This window comes from Cajanus cajan, chromosome 9 (genome assembly GCF_000230855.2).
Source record: "Cajanus cajan strain Asha chromosome 9, NIPB_CcT2T_4, whole genome shotgun sequence".
Classification (NCBI taxonomy): Eukaryota; Viridiplantae; Streptophyta; class Magnoliopsida; order Fabales; family Fabaceae; genus Cajanus; species Cajanus cajan.
This window is the reverse complement of record NC_138525.1, coordinates 2,728,881-2,744,192: the sequence shown is the minus strand read 5'-3', so window position 1 is coordinate 2,744,192 and position 15,312 is coordinate 2,728,881. Positions and strand designations below refer to the sequence as shown.

Below are 15,312 nucleotides of genomic sequence, written 5' to 3'. Positions count from 1 at the left end.
AAAAATTGAAAGACTAAAATTGCACAATTATAATTTTTTAAGAACTAAAATTACCCAATTAAAACTTTAGGGATCAAAATTGCACAATTGCAATACTTGAGGGATCAAAACTGCAATTAAGCCTAAAAAAAATTGTGTTCTCTATTTTTTTTTTTAAATTTTGAAATCATTGTTTGGGTCATATAAAATAAATAAATTTTGATTTTAGTCTTTATAAATTTTTTGTTTCAATTTTCATTCATCTAAAATGTAAAACCACTATTTTTAGTTTTTCAAGTTTATTTTTAGTAGATAAATAACATTTTTTTAAATATTCTTTTTAGATATTATTTGAATTGGCCACGTAACATTTTAATAAACACAAATAATTAATAAATATTATATAATGATAGAGCCTACTTTACGAGAGAGAGAAAAAAACTGAAATGTAAGTGAAAGTTTACTTGTTCACAGAATAATATAGCTGAATTACAAACTTAGTTCTAACATGACAATTCCTTAGTTTGCAATATAGATTTTATTTCTGATGACAAACTTTCATCAAAATATAATAATGTTATTGGCTCCTTGGTCCATTCCTGTACCCCACTTGCTCGTACAAAAGATCACAATTCTTAAATTCATTCGTACAGAATATTTTAAATTCATAATTCTGGTTGAGATTCCAACTGAAAATTTATAACCTAAATTGTCACTGGTTACTGAACATTTGTGCATACTAAGTGTTATTCTAGCTTCCAGTTATGATTGCATGATGTGGTACAGGAAGTATAAGTTTGCAACCAGAGTCATGATCAACAGAAATGCAGATATATTCATTTCATAATAATTTATATACAATATCGATATAGTTCGCATCAACCAAAAAACCAAGCCGGTACATGATGCAAGGCATGAAAAACCGGTATACAAAATTGAACAAGTATATAGCCGAGGCCGGTGGTTTTGGCCTTTTTCTTCCTTCAAAGTTAAACGTGTTATGCTTTCGTATTACCAAAACACCACACAGGAAATGCTCCTAGGAAGTAAAATACCTCTATAGAAATCAAGAACATAATATCTAAGGCATTAATTTTGCCTTGAAAATTGAAGCACCAGAGTAGCATCATCTTTTGATTGCAATCCCCAAAGGAACCACGCAGCCAAGGCTATCTGAATGAAGAAACATCTCCAAACAGTAGAGTCATGGCTTTTCGTGCTGTACAAGTGTACCTATTTCCCAGAATACCAGTTTTGAGCACACTTGGCATCAACAGAGAGGTCAACTTTAAGAATATTCTTGCCATCGAAGGGTTTGGACATGCACTCAACAACTATGGACTTTGCAACCTCGGCCGATTCTGTTGGTCCTTCCAATATGACTTCATCATGAACCTGCTTTGTCATATCCAAGAATCTTAGTAAAAAGGTAGCAAGTTTGGAAATAGATATGCGAAAACATTCAGATTTGAAATACTATTTGGTAGAATTTGCAACTATTTTGTCACTAATTTGTATAATTGTTTTAAATTATTTAGGAAATGACCTCAATCTTAAGTAGAATATGGCAAGTGAGATCAGGTGTAATTTGAACACACTCCAATAAAAGTGAGCAAGAAAATTTAAAAAGGGAAAATATAGTGGCAGTAAATTACCTGTAGAAGTAACTTCCACCCAAGCTCCTTCAACTGCTTATTATTGGAAATTTGTATCATGGCACACATGGCAACATCAGCTGCACTACCCTGTTGAATTCTACAAATCAGAAACCCAAAAAAAGAAATGTTTGCATGTGGGAACGGGACACAAAGTAATGGCATCTCGACAGAAAAGCATTGGCCTATTATGAGAGTAAGAGTGAATCTTGAACATTTGATCATGCAAGAATGATAGGGGTTTAATGACATAGCCGTGTATTTATTTTAAGAAATCTTTAGTCATCCTCCAGTGGTTAAGATTAGCTTACAATCTCCCCTATTCATAGGTGGCTTTTGTCAATGTAACAGTTGAATCATAATTAGCTATTAATTATGTTGCCCCCCGACCCCAAGTTGATGTTGCTTTCGAATTCCCAAAAGTACTTTTCCAACTTTGAACCAAACATAGCCAAAGTTGTTAGGTAAAGACACTTGAATGACTTAATATTATATTTCTAACTGTTGTGATTTAAGAATTATGTATCAATCTTCAGCACACATAACTCTTATTTTTAATAAAAAAATAAGGATTTACATGATATGATATGGTTAGCTAATATATGATTAATCTTAATAAATCTCCACAATATCTTAACACTAACAGGCACAATATATGTGTAGGGAAAAAATTTAACCCAATACTGGATTTCAAGAAAGGAAATTCTTGTCTATGGAGGCCGATGACTGGGCTGTCAGTCCCAACTCAGGTCTGTCATGCCAAGGCATGAAAGCGGGTTGGACCAGGCCAACTTTCTGATAGCTGCATATTTATTGGCCTGGCCAGGCCATCAAGCCTAGCCAAATTAGCCTCTTTTCTTTTTCTTTTTTTTTGTCTAGATTTATACAAATTTTATAAAGTAAAAATTGTATATATATATATATATCAGGCCAAAATAGGTGGTCAGCTCAACATTTGGTAGCCCTAGCCTGACCCAATCAGCCTGATAATTATGGGCCTAACTTTCATGAGCCCAGCCCAATCTTGTTTATGAGCTGTTCAGGCAGGCCCATCAAGTTGGGCTCAATTAGTTACCTCTAATTCTTGATAGGGAAGATTACTAAATACTAACTAGCCTAATAGAAGATTGCACTATTGTAAGGGCTAATTCAATCAATCTGTTCTTATTCACAACTCTATTTGAACTATAATTTCAATATAAACTTTGGATTATGATATTTTAAAAGTGGGCCCTGAAAACATGATCTCATTGTTCTGTTCTTAAAAGGGAAAAGTTCCAAACTAGGCACGGTAAATAATTCAGTATGTTTTCAATTTACCAACATGACCGTTAAACTTGAGAATATAAAAATAGTTTGATAAATAAGGGAGGGAAACACGTTATTGATTTGTTTACTAGAAAGTGTTGAGGACCTGCACGGGAGTATTAATAGCAGCTCGCTCAATGTGACCTTTCTGATATTTGTTAGCTTGGGCCATCAAAGGGAACCGTCGTGCTCGCCCTAGCAATGTGTGAACACAATGGAACTCATGAGCTTCCTTTTTACGCTCCTCTTGCCATTGCAAAACCTCTTTTCTATCATTGTACCAAAGGTCAACAGTTTTCTTAGCTTCTTTCACAGAAACCTGAGAATGGACAATCAAATAATAAATCCTGGGCACTTGTTAACTGTAAACCGCTCATGATAAGTAATAGAGTTCAAAGTACCTTCCAATCCTTGGAAAGCCCCACAGGAGTCTTCCCATAAGCAATTGAGAAGTTAAGCATTTTAGCTTTTCTTCTTTCAGAACCAAAGGCATCCTGAAATGCAAGGGAAACAAGAACAGAAAAATGACTAAATTATGAAACAAAAATAGTGGGATAAGGCTTTGTTGTTTGGTGTATTCTGGTTTACTTCTATTACTATACATAAACATGCAATCCTCCTAGTAACACTGCAACATGCAATGCTTTCCCCCTAGACAGAGTATTCTAATGTGCAGCAGCTGTCCTTTATTTCTATTGGAATCTTCATAAGTTACGAGTCTTTCTATTTTTTTAATAAAGTATATTTATTGTATTTCCAGTTGATGGAACTGTGCCCAATCAGAACAAGGATTAGTCCTCCCTCATGCATTGTCAACACTCTGGTGCTTACTATATTTGATGTCATCAGCTACAGGAAATACAAAACTAAAGACAAAGCCATTACTTGCACATCTCAATGCAATGGTATTTGCTACTATCAGCAGACAATTTACCTTCAATAGAGGAACTGGGGGTTTATCTTCACCAGGCTGTTTATGCCACTCAAGAAGCACTTGCTTTTTCTCAACTGCTTCACGAATATATGGATACATATTCATTGCAGTCCTTGAATGGAAATCTCCACCAGCTTTAAAAGCTTCCAACATGCTCTTACAGTCTGCAAGGTGTGCCAGAATCCTAAGTTCCAGCTGTAACAATACACAAGGCAGTTAACAGAATGAAATTTCTTGAAAATATCTCAGTTAGATAGACAATATATATTATTAACCTGTCCATAATCGGCAACTATAAGAGAATTCCCAGGTGCAGCAATGAATGCTTGACGGATTTTGTATCGGTCTTTTTCCAAAGCAGGTTGATTCTAATTCATGAATTGTACTAGTCAGATTCTTTATCCTTTTGCTGATTAGAAAAAAAAAGATTCTATATCCTTTTGAAAGACAATGATTAATATAGTACATATAATACCAATATGCCAATATGAGAATGATAAAATAAAAATTGAAAATGACTGAGATGCACTGTGCAGTCTAAATTTAGGATCCAAATAATTGTAATAATTCACAGAGAAGGTATCAAGATCAAGTAGACATCAAATGATTAAATGTGTATATGAAGGCTGTGATTAGTCCAAAAAAACATATTTTAATCATATTTTAAGATATTTTTAACTAAAGGAATAGAGTACATTTAGAAAAGATGTAAGAACTGACTCTTGAGCTTGAGATAGTTGATAGACGGTCACCTACAGAAGAGTTTTATATTTTTAAAATGCTACCTCATCCAAGATCAATTTGAGTATGAACTGTGGACGATCCAAAGATCTATTTCACCTTATGCTGATTTTTTTTTTGTTCAACCTTACTTCCAAAATTTAATTATGAAAGATATCAGCAGAAAGGATGAATGAGACACTTTAAAAATACTCTTTAGAACACATTCTTTCCTATTAGCTAAAATTTATTGAAAACAACTAAATCATGAATGAGACTCATTAAATAAAAAGTGAGACCTACACAATTTTATGATTTCCAACAAATTTCAGGCAATAGTTGAAAGAATGCTAGAAGAAGTGTATTAGAGAGTGTTAATAGCATTTCTCGTATATCTAATAGGAAGAGATTCCACTAAAAAGAGAAACTAAAGCTTAGGTCAAAAGACAAAATGATAAAGCCACCTACTAAGAATTTAGCATCAAGGAAACTGTATGACACCAATTATTAAACATACAAGCACACAAATGAAAGTTAAAGGTCAAATGTATGGTACTTAAAAATTTCAAGTTCACAACATCTACCATTAAAATGAAAATTCCAAATCAAAATCATTAGAGAATTTTAATAAATCTAGAATATCAGAATAACCTGCAGATTTGGCCTTCTTGCTGACAAGCGTCCTGTCTCTGTGTTGATATTTAAGGAACAATGAACACGTAGATCTTTTCCTGATATATTATGCCCCTGATAAAGAGAACTACGAATTTAATGGAGCAGATATAAAGATCTTCAGTTTAAAAATACAGACATATTACTGAAAGTTCTAAAATATAAGTGGTGGCACAGGAAGCATACAAAAAATTAGCTTAAAGTCAGATAAGGAAATAATTTCTCTAGCCATAGCCAAGCAGTGGGAGAGCTAAATATTGACCATCTCCATTCTCCAGTGAGTATTTTAAAAGTTTAAGGGAGGTACTAAATTAGACTTGTGAGTTTGTTGCCCAGGTGAATTATCAAGCGTCTCATTGGCTAATGTTTTTATAATAGTTGTATAAAACAACGCTCTTTAGAAAAGAAAAGAATATATCATTAATTTATTATGGACAATATGTATCACATGGAAGTTTGTTGTGCTAGTCCCAAAATAAAAGATATTTCAACTTCAAGCAAGCCCAATAAAGCTCAAATTGCAAACAAAACAACAAAAAAGTACCTGCAGGGGAAGGATGAAGTTAGAAATCAAAGAGTTGATTGAACAGACTTGACATAAAGCAGCAATTGCATGGCAAGCTTCTCTTCCTTCTTCCTCTGTTGGAAAAGCTGTAAAGGCTGTTCCATATGCAGATTTATCAATTGTTACAGGTGCAACTTGACTTTGAGAAGGTATTCCATCTTCATCATCAAGATCCAAGTTACAAGTCTCATCAAAAAAGTCATACTCAGCAGAAATTTTTCCAGCCAGAGCTTTTAAAGCATCACCACTAACTGACGGCCAACCAGATGCTGTGTACATCTCAGTCTCCAGGTTATAACCTAGGGTTGTCAACTTTATATCACGAAACTTTTTTGGAGCCTTCTTGCCATCTTCAATCACATTATCAACATTGGGAATTTTGAATATTCGTTCAGTTGGAAGTGCCAGAGTGGAGTCCTTTCTGTAATAATGAATGTGACAAGTGAAAATGAAAGCTTTACTTCCCCCTATATCCTTCGGCTACCTTTTTGTAAAGTTCATAAAATATCAAGTTATGTCCTACCGATTGTAAATTTATTAAACTTGTGAATATCATAGATATTTCAGGGTTTCACTAGCAAACCATCAATATATTAAGATATAAATAAATGTCATACATAAGATTTAAAAATGTGCACCTGTTCACAGTGCCACCAAAAAGCAGCTGGCGCAACTGCAAATCACTTCCTACATTCATATACTGGGCATCAGGACAATACCTACTTGCCCATTTCCGGAATCTAATAGCAGCTATCTCTTGCTCTGCTTTGGCCACCTTTTCTATGCTTTCAAGATAAGCCCGATCAACTAGCATTCCCTCGGATTCCATCGTGACTAGAAGCTCACCAAATGGTCGCCAATATTCATTGTAGAAATCATACATGGTTCTCCCAGAAACTGGCACACCATCAAATTTCCAGGGCATATCTGAAAGATAGCTCTTTAGGCTCTCATACAGCTTCAAAGTGCTTCTAGCATCTAAGGCAGAATAACATATCCAAGGTATACGCTCATCTCTCTGTAGCTCTTCAACAGGGGCAATGGTAGTTGTTTTACCCTCAGATCCATCTTTTTTCACCTTTTTCTTACTAAATATTGTTTTCATTGACAGCTTACCAATCAAATCCTTTTCATGGTTCAGCTGAGCTCTAGACATGACCCTTCTGTCACCTGTAAGTCCTTCAAGAGAATAACCCCCATCCAAATGTCTTGAAGAATCCCATAACCGTGCCATGTGCATTGTGTCAGCATGAAATCCAGAAACTTTGAATCCATAGTTCTCTATAACATGACAGTCAAAGCTATAATTATGCCAGACCTACAGAGTGCAGCAGTGACTAGGTTATTTCAAGAATTATTTGTAATATTTGGTCAAGTGCATAGACAAACCCAGGAATTTAATGCTAATATCATTTAATAAAAGATAGACATATTTTTTTTCTTCCATTTCTGATGGAATAACATCACTGACAAATACTTTACTAATCAGTGACATAGTTATTCAGATCTCTTGCCTGTTTATATGTTACTACAAGATAAGAATGTCTATTGATTACACAAATAAAATAAAATAACAAATAATGCTAGTTCACTCCTTTCATAAGATGCAAACTTCTCTGTTCTATACAAGAAAATCATGCAACAACTATCCTAAATCAGGTACACATTAACTTCACCACTGTGATTGCAAGTTGAAAGTGAAACCTATTCTTAGCATAGCATTACAAAATTGAATATACCACTGAACACACAGCAAAAAACATAATTCAATATGGCTCTCTGTAATATGACACTAATTTTTTAGATTACCCAAGGATAATTACAGACCAGATAGTAGCTGATTGTCACATATCTAAACTATTAAGGTATCAGTCATACAGTAGCAACCATAGAATTAAAATTTGAGACGTGCTGCTGCATATTGAGGTGAGTAATACGATTAAGAACATAGAAGAGAGGGAAGAGGAAAGAAAAGTTCACCTTCTTGATAGAAGAGTCACTAAAAAATTCAGCAAATTTTTCTAAAATCTCTTTGCCTCCACCATCAAGAACATCTACCCAGATACAGGACTTTCCACCTCCAAAATCAGCTTCTGGACTAGAATAAATGCTGAAGCATATTATCTCCCCATGATCTACAGGAGTTTCTTGTTTGACATCTATCTTGGCTACCTTTGAAAACAATAAAATCAGCAGATAATATGTGTTCACCATATATACAAATCAGTTGAATTCATGTCCAAAGTAGTAGTACACAAACAGACACATGTGCAAGGGCGAAAGAAGAGATAATCTAGATATATAAACACTTGTGATAAGGAATAACTATAATACAGGTAAATAAAGTCAAAAGAAGTATACCTCCGTATCACATGCATAAACAAGATGCTGGTATTTTGTTGTGAGCATCTTAGACACTTCCTCCGCAAGAGGAATATTATCAACAACCAGAATATCTTCATAGATACTACAGAGCCTATCCTGAAGCTTTGATTGGTCAGTACTACGTGCCTTTTTAGCAAATGTTGCATTAGTTGAATCCTTTGCAGTTGCATCCAAAACATTATTACCATTGACTACAGTGATTTTCTCTTTACCAGTCCCCAATGAAGATCCATTAAACTGGCGAACCACCGTTTCAGAATCTGTAAACACCTTTGAGTTGTTTAATACAGAATAATTAACAGTAGATGAGATATGCTCACCACGATCCTGCAGTACAACAATACTATCCCCATTCGTAGAAACAACCTGGTTCTGAGCAATGGAAGCAACTCTATTCAATGCAATAGGACTGCCATTTTCCCTCTCAAATTTATTCAAGCCGTTCATTTCCTTTTTATTTTCAGTTAACTTATCTTTTGCTATAGTCCAGCCTCTATAATCACCACCAGACAATTTTATTCCAGCAGTGGTTGCAGAAAATCCATTATTGCAAGCAGTCACACTCACCGTCCTAACTTGAGTTTCGCGTGAATGCAAAGAATTCAGCTCTTCCTCCTCTGTCATTTCCTCCAACATGCCAGTTGATGCATTTGAAATTTTCATACATGAAATGCAAACTGGACTCTTGCATGGAAAATTTCGGTTGTACCTCACGCCATTGTATTTATTTAACCCCAAAGATGTCCCATTTAGACAGCATGAAAAATCCGCTCCAAATTTTACAGAATTTATAGGCACAGTGCTATTATTGTTCCTGAAGCCATTGTTGAAAATTTGGATTGTCTGAATTTTTCTTCTGTAGTTCACACCATGTAAACGAAAACAAAAGCTCCAATCAATGAAATGTGTTACCATTCTATATACTGTGTGTGCTAAAAAAAAAAAATTCCTATCTATCCATTTCCGCATTTACAAACAAAAGTTAATCCCAGGGCAGCAGCCCTAATAAACTAGGTTTTATCATCAACAAATTGTCACAGAAATCACAATACAAGTAAATTTAAATAATCACACTTGACTTGACTAAACATTAATGCCAATCAACCTTTCAAACCAGTGAATAACAACAAGACACAATGAACCATTGAAGTCAAGACCAAAAAAAAAAGTCAGCATGTTTTATTATGCAATACAGAACATCAATTTCTTAAAAAAAAAAAAAAAAAAAAAAAAGTAAAATACCCAGTTGGAAAAGATGCAAAATTTATGGTTTTCAGGACATGGGCAAGGACAGAAACAAGAAAAAAATGAAGTTTGAAGTGAAAAAGAGAGAAAGGAAGAAGGGTAAAACACCGTTGGGGAGGTAAAATAGAGAAAGAGAAGCAGCGGCGGCATAAGGGGCAGGGTGGCCTCAAAGCAGACACCTCCATTCAGTCACCACTTCTGTTCAACAGATTAGGAAGAGACAACGAATGAATGTAACCATCAAAATAAAAATATAAAATATAAAGAGACATAATATTTGAAAAATTCTGGCCATTAATATAAAATCATAAAAAACGAATATATTTACTTTATAATATTAGTTGCCACGTAATCTTACATGTTTGGAAGGCCTCAATGCCACTCTTAGAATAGAATGTCTCGGGGTTGACAGTGATCGGACTTTTTGATTTATAATTTTTAGATAATAAGTCTTATAAAGATGCCTTATTTTAATTTTTTTTTTTTTACAGTTTAAGTACACTCATTTTTAATCATGTAACTATAAAAAAATATTAAATGAGTTTTATAATTTTTCCTCCATTTTTATGTTCAATCAAATTATTAACATTGAGACAATAAAAATATAACAGTTTTATTTAACTTATTTGTTTATGAAATAGTTTATTGAAAAATATAATAAATTTTCATTAATTAAATATATTAACAAATATGCAAATAAAACATTACATAAACAAAATAGCATCGGAAATAAATAGTTTTAATTTAAATATGTTTTAAGTACTTTAAAATAAACCTCAAGCGTGTGATTCAGCGGTAGGGTTAATCCACCTTTAAGTAAGGTCAGGGGTTTGAATCTTGCCTTGTATAAGCAGTCGCGTTAAATCTTGGGGCCAGCTATTCCACCTTTTGAGGTGCTTCCAATATAACGAGGAGATTAGTTACTGCTATTGGCAGTAGATACTCCAGGAACGAAAAAAAAAATACTTTAAAATATTAATTAATTAATATTACTGATTTTGTTTTAAGAACATATAAAATATTTTTATTTTTATCTTTTTGAAATCTAAAATTATTATTTAATCTTACTTTAAAGTAGATGAATAATATTAATTTAAATTAAAGAATTTGGAGATATTATTTGTTGACACAAGATCATATACACTAATATATATTGTTTATGATAGCCACTTGTCATTTTGTTAAACAAATAGTAATTAATAAGTATCACACAGGTGCTAATTGTGTGTTTGCATTTTCACGTTACAAGATAATCTCAGCTCTTATTAAAGTACTTTTATGTACTTTCTTTGATCGTCTAAAACTCGCTTATAGCCTTAAAAAGGAGAGACTTTAACATTTTATTTCCACAAAATAACAAGACAAAAGAAAATTAAACATCTTGACAATTTGTCATATTATCTCTCTAAATTATCAATTTTCTTGTTTTGAACAATTTATATGTACATATTTGAAAACTTGTTACGCATCTTCAAACAGAAAATCAAGAAGCAACATTTTGTTGCTTTATCGTTGAACGAAATTTTATTTATTTATTTTTTTATGTTGAATTAGTTCTCAAACATGAACTATATATGTAACTAATCGACCCTAAATTCTGGAAACAAAAAAATATTTTTAGAAACAAATCATATCTATTTCTTAAAAAACAAACTGACCCTAAATTCTTAACAGTAACTCTCAACAAATTTAAATAAAAAATATTCTAATTATAACTGATTATAAAAAACAATCTAATTTTTACATGGTCCACAGTCCACACATACTCGCACATGAAAAAAAGAGGGAATATTGTATTGATGAGAGAACTGAATGAGTAGGCAATTATACGAATCTGATAGCAAGCAATCTTGTAATTCCCATATTACCATTTACCAATATCTAAAACTACTAACAAATATGCAATCGTTTTGCTTTTCATAACGATAACAAGTGGCACCATGATGAAGTTTTTATAGAATGATTCTCAAACTTGATTAGTAGCTTCTCTTTTTTGTAATCCTCTACTGTTTCAGATTCATTTTGTCAACTGCATTCTCCGTTCTCATAAAAACTCTCTTTTGTACGATGTTGTGGTTTTCCAACTTGTATATGCTTCATGGCTAAAACTTCAAGAGCTGTAACTACGTCACTAATTAAAGGTCGGATATCAGCTTCATCCTGAATGCACATTGCTGCAACTGCTAGTGCTTGGTGCAGACCCTTTGTTGGATAGTTCCCTTTCAGCAATGGATCAACCATTATTGCAACTTTCCTTCTGTCTCTTAATAGTGGTTGTGCCTGAAAACAACCAACATTATGAATGTCATTTGCTCAACATTTGTGCATACTGGTCTAAACATTAATTTTAATTAAGACTTGTTTTCATATTGATTATATATAAAGTTTGATTGGATAATTTTTTTCCAGAAGTACTTTTAGAAAAAATATATAAAGGAAAATTGAAATAATCTTTTCTATAATATATGTGTAAGCTAATTTGTAGAAGTCTACTTATATTAACTTTTCTAAAATCTTATTTTTACTTTATATATAAACTAGTTTTAACTTTTGAAAGAATTATTTCAATTTTTCTTCTTGTTTTTTTCTTTTCCTTTTAGAAGTGTTTTGGGAGAAATTTATCCAAACAAACCCTACATGGTAAAATGTGTTTTAGATCTTTCAATTTTTGGTAGTGTTGGACTGTTAGTCTCTATACTTTTAAAACAATAATTTTAGTTTTAGAATGCTTTATCGATGAATTTCATCCCTCTTTATGCAACTTAGGATACTAGAAAGAGAATGATATTAATTCACCAATTATAAAAAAATATGAGGATCAAAATCATTGTTTTTAACATATAGGATTTTAGGAGCAATTTTAACAAAAAATTTAAGGAACATAAAATACATTTTACCCTTGATTTGATTATAATCCTGAAGTGCTATGCAGAGAAATGATATGATTTTAATCACATACTAAAAGTTTCATGACATACCCAAGTGACTAAGTTTTGCTCATCAGATGGTCTAGACTGATCAATTGCTCTTCTTCCTGTGATCAACTCGAGAAACACTACTCCAAAGCTGTATATATCTGATTTTGTTGTCAATTGACCTGTTGAGGCATACTCAGGTGCACAGTAGCCATAAGTTCCCATCACCCTGGTGGATACATGAGTTTTGTCACCAGTTGGACCAAGCTTTGCAAGACCAAAATCAGAGAGTTTTGGATTGAAGTTTTCATCCAGTAGTATGTTTGAGGCTTTGAAATCCCGGTATATCACTGGCGGATTCGCAACTTCATGCAAGTATTCAAGTCCTTTAGCTGCACCTGCTGCAATGTTCATTCTAGTACGCCAATCCAAAGGCTTTCTGTCCGGAGGTAGTTCTGAAAATCATTTTTCTTTTTGTTGTTGGTCAGATAACATTTAACTTACATGCTTATAGCCAAAAAAAATACTAGAGTAATGTTTTGAAAAGTGGAACTTCCATGGTGCTAGTCTTGCAGACATATTTGATTTCTCACACAAATGCAAAGGTAAAACAGAAAACAGTAATAAAACCATCAATATGCAAGTTTGCTTTATGTTGTAACTAATACGTAATAGCTATGATGATCCAATGTTCTCATATGGTTACACTGGCACTACTCATAGTTTAATGATTTCATTTATTCAAGCTTGATACTCAAATTGGATATTACTCACACTCTTTTTTCTATCCGTGATGAATTGTATTAGAAGTCTTTAGACTTGTTTGGATAAACTTTTCAAAAACACTTCTAGGAGGAAAAAATAAAATAAGTGTCTCTATAAGTTAAAACTTATTTTTTAATGATTTGGAAAAGTTATATGAGAAAGCTCCTACAAATAAACTTATGGAAAAACATATTTCATTTTTCTTCCTAAATGTGCTTCTGGCAAGTTTATTCAATCATAGCCTTTGTGTAGTTAAGAATCATTTACTTACCAAGAAGGTGATCTTCTAAAGAACCATTCGCCATGAACTCATATACCAAAATCCTTTGATCACCATCTGCACAATACCCTACCAAATTGACAAGGTTAGGGTGATGCAAGAGACTCAAAATCAAAACCTCTACAAGGAATTCCCTGTTTCCTTGGAATCCATTCCTGTTAAGTTGCTTCACAGCAACAACCTGATGAAAGTAACACAGCATTTAGAAGGTTACTATTACTATCAACTCCAATGGACTTCTTCCTTAGAATAAAATTCAAATAGATGCGAGTTAAAATAATACCCTATTTAAGCTTTTAAGGCGTCCTTTGTATACCCTCCCAAAGCCTCCTTCACCAATCATATTATCGGGGTGAAAGTTGCGAGTTGCAACACATAGCTCGTTATAAGAAAAAATCTGAGAGGTAATATTCCCTTTTCCAATTTTTGCTATTTCTTCTTGTATGTACCTCCTCTTGCTAATATCTACAGGATAAATTCGTTCAAGTTTTAAGCTGAAATCCACTATATAGGGCACTATAAGACCACTTTGCACCTTTAGCTTAGCAATCTATTGTCCAAACTCTAATGATTGACAATTGAGACACAACTATTGAGATAGAGTAAGAGATCCTTAGGTTAATGACACTATATTTGGACAATGATAAGATGAAGAAATAAAAGTTTAAAGACCAAAGATGAAGCTCATTAAGGTTGGTTTAGTTGGTAAGGATAGGATTCATATCTCGTAAGGACATGAAATATTCGAATCTACTGCTAATATGAAGACCCCATTGATGGATAATCTGTGTACTTGGTGACAGAAATTGCTTCGAAAGATGTTATCAAGAAGCTAAGTATTAAACTAAGAAGGGAACCAAAAGAGATGCACAAGTTGTGGCTTCATAATAATTGTTGTAACACTAACAAAGTTGATGAAGCCTATTGTGATATTACAAACCTTTCATAGATTTCCATCTTAGGATTTCATGTTGAGAGAAACAAGATTGTACTTGAGGAAAACAATTGGTAGGGGAAACAACATTAAGCTCTAGATATGAGACATTAAATCGAAAAACTTTGGACTAAAATCTATACAATGAGAAAATTAGCATTGGAAAAATACCAGATTTAAAACACATGTTAGCAAATGATGGCAGGGCTTTAACATGATTGAAAGCCCTACTGCTCCTTTCCAATGGGTTCTTGTTGATCTTCTCTTGTGACGTGCAACATGAAAAGAAACTCATCTTCCACAGACCCTAATTAAATATTTGACCTGACCAAACCCACATTTACAGAATTGCAAGGTTCATGCATATGATATGCTTTTCAAATCTATCTCCTTCAGCATGCATATATATGTATGTAGCCAATGATCCAATGCATGCAGCACTAAAATCAATTCAGGATGTTTTTGATTCCTCGTAGAAACCAAATTGATCCTGATCGAGTTCTGGCTTCTCAAAACCTTTCCCACATGAAATGGTTACTTTGGCTTCATTGTTATTGAAAGGCCATAGTTAGGAAAACAAATGCCGACTTCGTCAAATATGGTAATCAAAAAATGACCGATAGGGAGTCATTCATCTTTAATATCATTATCTAAAGTTCCTCAATATAGGACTTTCGTAAAGTGTTTTCTCTTAGGTTGCACTTTATTATGCCAACCAAAATGGAGGATCACTCCTTTATGAACCTCGTCAAGGAATAAATTATGACAACTATTTTATATGGACGCCTTATATCTACTTTATATCCTTTTCATCTACCTCAGTTATATTCTTTTTAATTAAGCGTCTACCTAATTTTGTGTATGGTCTATATAATGATGCTTAAAACCTTTTGAATGACAATAAACTCGCTTAAATGATATAATGAGACAATTTTTTTTAAAAAAAATTGGCTTT

The 15,312-nt window shown here is 33.1% G+C and overlaps 2 protein-coding genes across 2 annotated transcripts; both read right to left on the bottom strand.

Moving 5' to 3' along the window:
* Nucleotides 1-791: 791 nt before the first annotated feature.
* On the bottom strand, nucleotides 792-9,728 carry LOC109815120 (DNA polymerase I A, chloroplastic/mitochondrial). The gene is made up of 12 exons (XM_020379726.3): nucleotides 9,572-9,728; nucleotides 8,195-9,074; nucleotides 7,814-8,005; nucleotides 6,472-7,151; nucleotides 5,813-6,254; nucleotides 5,248-5,343; nucleotides 4,152-4,244; nucleotides 3,877-4,071; nucleotides 3,344-3,436; nucleotides 3,049-3,261; nucleotides 1,635-1,724; nucleotides 792-1,374 (listed from the first exon to the last, which is right to left on the bottom strand). Exons 1-12 carry the CDS (start codon nucleotides 9,646-9,648, stop codon nucleotides 1,213-1,215), a joined length of 3,213 nt encoding a protein of 1,070 aa, XP_020235315.1. The 5' UTR covers nucleotides 9,649-9,728; the 3' UTR covers nucleotides 792-1,212.
* Nucleotides 9,729-11,236: 1,508 nt separating this feature from the next.
* Nucleotides 11,237-15,069, bottom strand: LOC109795570 (putative serine/threonine-protein kinase PBL23). The gene is made up of 5 exons (XM_020355113.3): nucleotides 14,529-15,069; nucleotides 13,707-13,888; nucleotides 13,415-13,604; nucleotides 12,442-12,833; nucleotides 11,237-11,743 (listed from the first exon to the last, which is right to left on the bottom strand). The coding sequence occupies exons 1-5, from the start codon at nucleotides 14,650-14,652 to the stop codon at nucleotides 11,489-11,491; spliced, it is 1,143 nt and encodes a 380-aa protein (XP_020210702.1). The 5' UTR covers nucleotides 14,653-15,069; the 3' UTR covers nucleotides 11,237-11,488.
* Nucleotides 15,070-15,312: the final 243 nt, after the last annotated feature.